Consider the following 7,974-nt stretch of genomic DNA (forward strand, 5'->3'; position numbering starts at 1 on the left):
GAAACCCCCACTTTCAGCATAATGAATTGTTGTCTCAACTTGTCTGTATGTATTATTCTGAGGATGGAGTTACCAAACGAAATTGCTGTCATTCATATCTGGTAAGACTTTTTCCGTAATATCACATAACACATCACCATGCTAGAACCTAAGCCTAGGCAGTAGATCGTAGCCGTTCTCTTCTGGGTAAGTTTGATTGATGAAATAGCATGCAAAGTGCAAACTGGTTATTTCCTGAGTAGCTAGTGTATGTAGGCTACTTCCAGCCACAGTGCAAGAGTAAAGTGTATTATTAACAAGTTGCAGAGGCTGAAATTAATAATACAAAAAAAAACGTTGTATTTGAACAACATTTAAATGTCAAGATACCATCAAAATTAGGCCTAGCCTAGCCTATATATTTATTTAGTTATTTTCCTTTCATGGCTCAGAAAAAACCTGCAGCTTCAAATACATAAGTCCAGAGTCCAGACCATGTCGTGCGTGATGGAGACCATGTATGATGAGGCCCCTATGAATGACACACAAGCCATCAAGGAGAAGGAGCATGAATTTCAGGTACTGATGCTGATGCCTTCATGCTTGAGTGACCATTATTCATACAGTGTTAGGATTTGTACTATCCTGTTTTACAGATATCTGTGCGACTGAAATATGCTCAGATGAAGCCTATGTGACGGATAGTTAATAAGCAAATGAAAGGTGTATTGTATGATTGTCTTTTTTATATTATATATCATTTTCTTATGACCTTTTGACTTTTCAGAAAGTAGTCCAGCTGTTACAGAGCAAAGGAAGGAGAGCATGTCAGCTTCTCTACAGTTCACTGGAGATGTGCTGTCCTTCACTCTGTCAAAACGTCATACCCTGCTGCCCAGGTAAACAGAACAACCCATGTTACTACATTAATTAGTCTGTCTGTCTGTCGGTCGGTCGGTCCGTCCGTCTGTCTGTCTGTATGTCGGTCGGTCGGTCGGTCCATCCGTCCGTCCATCCATCCATCTAATTTAATGCTTTCTATCTCCTTTTTAGCTCAAATATCCCAACCTCTGGAGGATACACCTACACAAGGTGAGCACTAGTCTACTACTACTACTACTACTACTACTACAGAGAAGAAGGGAAGATATAACCTCATTGTCAGCTCTGTAGCAGTGGCCGGCAAACTGTGATCTCCTGGATCGGACTAGTGAGGATTAGATTAGTCGATGGGTGGCTCTTCCATGATGGATTTTGCGCTCTCATTAGAAGGCGGGTGTAAGTGCCATCCAACCGTTTCTCTAATTACTTTGAAAGTGTCCATGTCTCAGAGCCATAGAGTAGAATCGGCTCAACGGTCGTCCTAAATATTTTTACTTTTAACATCTTACTAAGCTGGGATGACCAGATCGTATGCATGTCATTGCAGGCTGGAAGAAGATATATATATGAAGTTATGAACCCAAATACTTGTAGTCATCAACCTGTTTCAGGATTATTATTGGATTTGCATATATTTACGTATTCAGTTTTCGTCTCGTTGAGATAAAGACCAACACAGTTGGTGGCCTGCTCAAGAGAGCCTGAACTACTACTACTACTACTACTACAGTAGTAGGCTACTATGCAAAGTATTGATTTGTAATCATCCTTAAAATCCTAGAATAGACATATTGTTTACATTAGCCTTCACCATGCTTGTCATAGAAAGTTATACAATCCATATATGCAGGTCTATAATTCTTATCCCATCACAGGCACACACATCTCACCTACTTCCAAAGCTATTGGTTTATAATCTACACTACTGTACAGGATTTCGCATATCATTGGCAACTACAAGAAACTTCAACAACAAACATATTCTCAGTTTGTGGAACTAGAAACTTCCCATTGTCATAGTCTCTTCCCCTTTTCCTTTCTCTTGTACTTTCATAAGCAGTGGGTCTCCTAACTTCCATGGCTCCCCCTCCTACAACCCTAATTATTAACATCAGCAACACCACCATGACCAGTTGCATCATTGGGAACAGGAACTACCAGTCTGCAGTCGTGGAAAGTCAGCCTCTGTTGCATGCTTCTGGGCTCCAAATGCATGGTGGGTATTCCTACTTTTCAGTATGTTCATTTGTCACAATGTCCCATGCAGGTGACAGTCATATTCTGCCTGTAGCCTTGTTAAATTATTGGCCTATTCATTGTGAAAGTTCTATAAACATTTCTATAAATTCAATAAACATTAGTCAACTTGTAATACAACAATGAATGTTGAATACTGTTGATTATTATCTCATCTGTGAAATGTTATAATTTATACTGTAGGCCTATACTGTACCAACAGTGTATTACACTGTCACAGAGAAGTTATTAAGATTAGGATTCAAAACAATGACCTCAGAACTCAAAGGGAAAAAAAGATCACATTCACTGACGTTTATAAATCTAATTTAATAATTTGATCATTTATTTTCTAGAGTCGATGAGGTGCAGCTGTGGGCAGCAGATGGCGCCCCAGACCACTGTTCCACTTCCACCATTAGACCCTCAGAGCATTGACATCTATGGCTCTCACCTCAACTGTGTCATCATTGGAGACAACAACTCCATGGAGGTAAATCAGCCATGTGAAATGGAGCCAGAAACTACAACAGAAGAACAAAGTACACTGTACTGACATGTGCTGCTGCCTGCTGAGCGCCCGAGCCAATTGTTTTCACATACACATCACTGCAATGTTGCTCCTCAAGTTGCCATCCATTTTAGAATGAGCAAACTTTGGGTACAGTTGTGTCTCAAACAAAAACAAACTTCAACACATCATCAAAACAATGTCACCATTTAAACTGTTTACTTTAAACGTTGCAGTGCAGCATGCAAATCCTTGTGGCTGGCTGGGTGGCTGTCCGAGCACAAAAATAGTTTGGTTGGTTTTTTTTACAGTACAGTGACAGTACAGTACAGTACAGTACAGTATAGTAGAGATAGCCCCTGGGTTGATAACTGTATTTTATCAACCGTTTCGGACGCGGGCGGCTTGCTGGAACCGGGCCGGCACCCTGGGCGTGTTCCTGTGGGTCTGGATTTTTTTATTACTCTGCTCCTTCACAGAACGATACCAGAAAAAGGCATAATGGATGGTTTTATATTTGTATATCTAGTGTTTTCATACATGTGTGGAATAGTTTAAGCTTGTAAAAAAAGTGGTAAAAAAGTGACTGTAATCTTTATCATGAGTAATGAATGTGGTCATTTAAAAATGTATGGCCAAAGGCCACCTAGCCTACTCATAGTAGCATTGATTCAAAATCTTGATTTCTTTATAGCCTACTAAGCAGTGTTCTTGGTTATTTTATTTATTTCATATAATTTCAGTTCTATGGAATTACTCTTCATGACATTGATATTCAGGGTAAGAGCTTCTGTCCTCAATTGTGAAGTATCATAAATACAAAATAAAAACAAGTCTAAGCTTGTGAATTGTATAGTATTTTATAGAAAATGTATTTAGATACAACTGTCACCTCAAGACTGTTTAATACCCAGTTTGTTGAGGTCCTGTTTTTTATTGTGGAGTATATTATGTATTTTACATATAAAGTATATTATTTTGTATAAAGTGACAATATGTTTTATTAAAAAATAAATCAAATATGTGCAGGTGTGAGTATTGCATTTCATTTTATTGTTTTAGTTATCATTTGTTGTATTCTCAGTAGGGAGTTACAGCCATAAGATAATAGAGATTGAAGGTACAAGCTACACCATACACCATAGTAATGTACATGCATGATGCTGTTACATCTCACGATTTCATATGCATCACCACACCCCCCCCCCCCCCCCCCTCTCTCTCTCTGGGGTCCAGGGTTAACGCGTTGTGCATTAGCTGGATTTCCCTCTGAGAGAACTAAAACCACAGTAGTTTCACTCTGAATGAATTGTTGTCACAGCATCATCAAGCCAAACAGACTTGACCTACATACATACAAATGGTAGTAAACAAAAGTATTTACAGTAGTTAGATGACTGTTTTTAAGGCAGAAATATCAAGGAAGATGAGGAAAATTAGATGTGATCACAGCGTACTGAAAATTATAAAAGGCATTATTGTGAGCTTCATGTTTTACAGCCAGGGGAGTGAGTTAACATTATTTGATGCCTTTAAAATGATCAGCGAGTCTAGTAGAACAGGTGAAGGATATGGATATGTTTGGCAATTTGGCAAATTAACTTCAAATATAGTATGATTCCTCCTGGACCATTTTCCATTATTCCCCAGTCAAATCCTGGCTACTATTTCATATCCTGAAACATACTGCTGTATCCTATTAGGCAAGCAACAATCCCTGCTTCTATTTCTATACTGTTTAATGTAATCCAAGTAGACTGCATTTGAACATTTGCAAGGGAAACAAAAATGATAGTGGCATTTAGAATAGAAGTAGAATTTAAATTGTGCTTCTATAGTTGAAAGTATATGTTTCCATTTCACTTTGTACCTCATCTCCATTATGCAGTGTTCCACTGACTACGCTTTCCCCATCATTGTTTGGCCACTGGGAGCATAGTGTTAGACAAGTTAAGGAACAGAAGATTGTACACAACGCAGCGTGCCTTTGAAAACAAGGCTTCTTTGGGTAACACACAAATGAGTAATGAATTTTGGCACTAAACCTGCAGTGAGTGGTGCACCAGCGCCCCCTGTTGGTACCGTAAACATACATAGGGACACCAAGACACGTGGACGGACAAAGCTGGGCATTGGAGTGGCGGCACCCTATGGTTGCACCACTCAAAAAAAACGACAAACTGATGAGTGGAAACACTGAGTTTTGTTTGTTTCCTGAACAGGTGTTTGTTTCCTGAAAATGTGTACAACTCCTCTCAATAATATGATCAGTAAAGGTTAAACTGCAAGGGAGACCATTGAGCATATTTAGCAAGAACAGGGGAGAGAAGGCCAAAGTAAATGGAGAACCAAAAATGTATGGATCATGAAATATATATATACAATATACATCATACAAAATCAAAGCCTTTGCAACAAAAAAAAAGTACAGTTGTGGTTGTTCTATATACAGTACTGTATGTTAATTAAGCCATCACTTCGTTCCTTGTCATGGTCAGCCCCTGGTGTTTAAGGAGACTCCAAGATCTAAACCTTGTACATTTAGCTAGAGTGTCATTGCCTGAGGATCAGTCTTTTCTCTTGTGCTAGTTTTATTTTCCATGGGTGATGAAGCCTCATGGAGAACCGTTCCATTGTGCCAGCCACTGTGAGGGAGAGAACCCACTCTTTGAGGCCGTCACACTAACTTGTTTGTCTCAACAGCCATTTCAGTCTCTTTTGAGAAAAGTATTTGCTTTTGTACGGGACAATCTATCTTACAGAGAAAACTAAATGCGGTAGAAAAAGATTGCCGTATTCATACATTTGTCTAGAGGAAATGTACCACGATCAGCACGCACAAACACCACCACACAGTCCACACTTCGCCATTGGCAACCACGGTCCACATGTAAGTCTATCCTAAAAGAGCTAGACATGTACAGTATAGTACATAGACCTGATCATAGTAGAAAAACATTTCCAGTGTTGAGTCTTCATAATTGTGCCATATAATGTAGATGCAGCAGGCAGTAAGAGAGAGAGCGATAGAGAGAAAGAGAGAGAGAGAAAGAGATGGAGGGAGATAGAAGACAGAGGAGCTCTAGATCTCCTTGATTGTTCTCTCTGATGGGCGATACTCCTCTCTCACTTTAGGAGAGGACATGTAGAAGGACTGCGTCTTGCGTTTTAAGCGTGCTCTCTTGGTGGCCAGTGACAGGCTGTGCTTGCTGGAAGAGATAATTTCATAGATGAACTTCTTGCAGTCCACACACACCTCCATGGTGGCCCAGTCCTCCGTCAGCTCTGGGGGAAGCTCTATTTCCTCATGAGATTTCAGCGAGCCATGCTTCGACAACCTGATGGAGGTGAAAGGAGTACTGTAACACAAGGCTGGCTACATCATGACGAAATGGTTGCTTGCTTTGCAATCTGACAATTACCAAAAGTCTAACTATATTTCTCTTACATACTATGTGTACAGTATACCATACATCACTATTTGCTTTGTACAACAAATACATAATGTAGGGCAGTGATCTTACTTGGACATAGTCTTCTGAAAGCTGTGGCGATCTTTGCTAGTGGATGGTTTTGCACCTACTACATCTTCTGATAGCTCCGCACCACCACTAGATGGCCCTGCAGTTGCTCCTCTCACAACAGAGGCCCCTGGGTTGCCATGTCGCTGCATTCCTGGTGAGCCTTCACCAATGGCCACTGACAATCCCTTTCCTACAGCCGACATGGCAGCCAACCTATCCCTGGGGAGGGTGTTGGTGGAGCCTATGGAGTAGATGGGCAAGCTGGAATAGGGTTTGGATGGCAGCCGCATCTGATAGAGTGGGAGTGCACGAATGAGAATATCATTCATTCAGTATGCTGTACAAGCTGTAGGCTTTTTCCATTTGTTTTCCATTTTGGTTCTGTTGTTCACTCTGGATATAAGGCTTGATTTATACTTGCAGTGTACTATGCTTAAAAGGGGTGTACAGTATGTGATATAATTTAGTTAGGAAAGTATATTGTTAAAATGTAAGGCTCTATATTCCATACAGATACAGTTTATTCAGTAACATGTCTCCTTATCTGTCCAGCTCTTTAGTAAGCTGAAAATACATTTCCAGGTCAGGATAACCCTTTTATCCAACAAGGAGAGAAAAACACACACAGCTTAATATTGTTAGTGTTCCAGTTCCAATTTTGACTGAACATTTTAGTTTCATGCGTTTTCTCTCCTGATTGGATAAAATTGGTATCTCTACCTGAAAATGTATTTTCTGTTTACAAAAGAACTGGAGACCTCTGTTACTGAGTTAAGTTATTAACACTTATTTTACATACTCCATTTAATGTAAAATAAGTATGTATGTAATGTATGTAATATACAGCTTGATGACATACCTTTTTACAGCACTGCGCACACACAGGCCTAAAAGGAGAAACCAGGGCACATTGAATGAGAAAGATTAATACTGTCCTCAAGTAGGTTTAGATTAACCGGGAGAAGTATCACAAAGATACAACAACGGAATATTTTACCTTTTGCAAAACTGGCAGGTGTAGGACCAAGTGAAAAAGGAAAACCTTTTGGTTCGACAGCAGAAGCAAAGCTATAATACAAAGGCCAAGCAAAGGAAGAAGATGTTAAAAACATAATAAGATGTTTGCATTATTCCACCTCAAACAGGCACATCAGTAAAGGCGTACCTTTCCCTTCTTCATGGCATTGTAGACTTCTTTGTACTGCTGGAATTTCTCCAGCTCTGCCTTGACCAGCACCTGTCTGATGTGCATCACTTCTTCCACTGTTAGAGACAAGCACTCCACAGGGAAACAGAACTCCTCCTGCACGTGCGCACACACACACACACACACACACACACACACACACACACACACACACACACACACACACACACACACACACACACACACACACACACACACACACACACACACACACACACACACACACACACACACACACACAAAACAGACAAAACAGTTAGTTACCATGTCAACACCAAACACCACATTAACACATTGGGCTGTGTGTTTCGCATTCCATTTACATGCATGCGCACACACACGCACAAACACACACACATACAAAACCACTATTTCAGTGCTCTGTCTCACGCCAGGGTACATTTGGGCTGTAAAAACCTCCCCATTGTTGACTGGACAAGAAAACAGCTCACACCGAGTTGGCCTGGGTTGTATAACAAATTGGATTGATTCGATTAAAATCGTAGTCTTTTTCAGATCAGCACCATAGTGCTTTAGTTAACTTAAGGTACAGAAACAACTGCTTCACTTAAAGGGGAGTAGCACTCATTTTCAACATTTTACTCTGTCATTTATACCTTAGAGTTGTTGTGTGG

At 40.2% G+C, this 7,974-nt stretch overlaps 2 protein-coding genes across 6 annotated transcripts in view; one reads left to right on the forward strand and one right to left on the reverse strand.

Moving 5' to 3' along the window:
• Positions 1 to 437: 437 nt before the first annotated feature.
• Positions 438 to 2,930, forward strand: LOC310856375 (uncharacterized protein). Its single transcript, XM_083761757.1, has 5 exons — positions 438 to 558; positions 767 to 878; positions 1,033 to 1,071; positions 1,919 to 2,077; positions 2,454 to 2,930. Exons 1-5 carry the CDS (start codon positions 475 to 477, stop codon positions 2,651 to 2,653), a joined length of 594 nt encoding a protein of 197 aa, XP_083617883.1. The 5' UTR covers positions 438 to 474; the 3' UTR covers positions 2,654 to 2,930.
• Positions 2,931 to 4,659: 1,729 nt separating this feature from the next.
• The window catches only part of spire1b (spire-type actin nucleation factor 1b), a 41,606-nt gene continuing 38,291 nt past the window's right edge, over positions 4,660 to 7,974 (reverse strand). For all 5 annotated transcript variants that reach the window (XM_083761451.1, XM_083761449.1, XM_083761450.1 and 2 more), the window contains 5 exons: positions 7,298 to 7,435; positions 7,130 to 7,200; positions 6,992 to 7,019; positions 6,133 to 6,422; positions 4,660 to 5,946 (listed from right to left, as the gene is read on the reverse strand). In XM_083761451.1, the coding sequence (XP_083617577.1) occupies positions 5,691 to 5,946; positions 6,133 to 6,422; positions 6,992 to 7,019; positions 7,130 to 7,200; positions 7,298 to 7,435 (783 nt within the window). In that variant the 3' untranslated portion in view covers positions 4,660 to 5,690. The remainder of the gene's footprint in view (positions 5,947 to 6,132; positions 6,423 to 6,991; positions 7,020 to 7,129; positions 7,201 to 7,297; positions 7,436 to 7,974) is intronic.

This window comes from Protomyctophum parallelum (assembly GCF_964188405.1).
Source record: "Protomyctophum parallelum genome assembly, chromosome: 3".
NCBI lineage: Eukaryota > Metazoa > Chordata > Actinopteri > Myctophiformes > Myctophidae > Protomyctophum > Protomyctophum parallelum.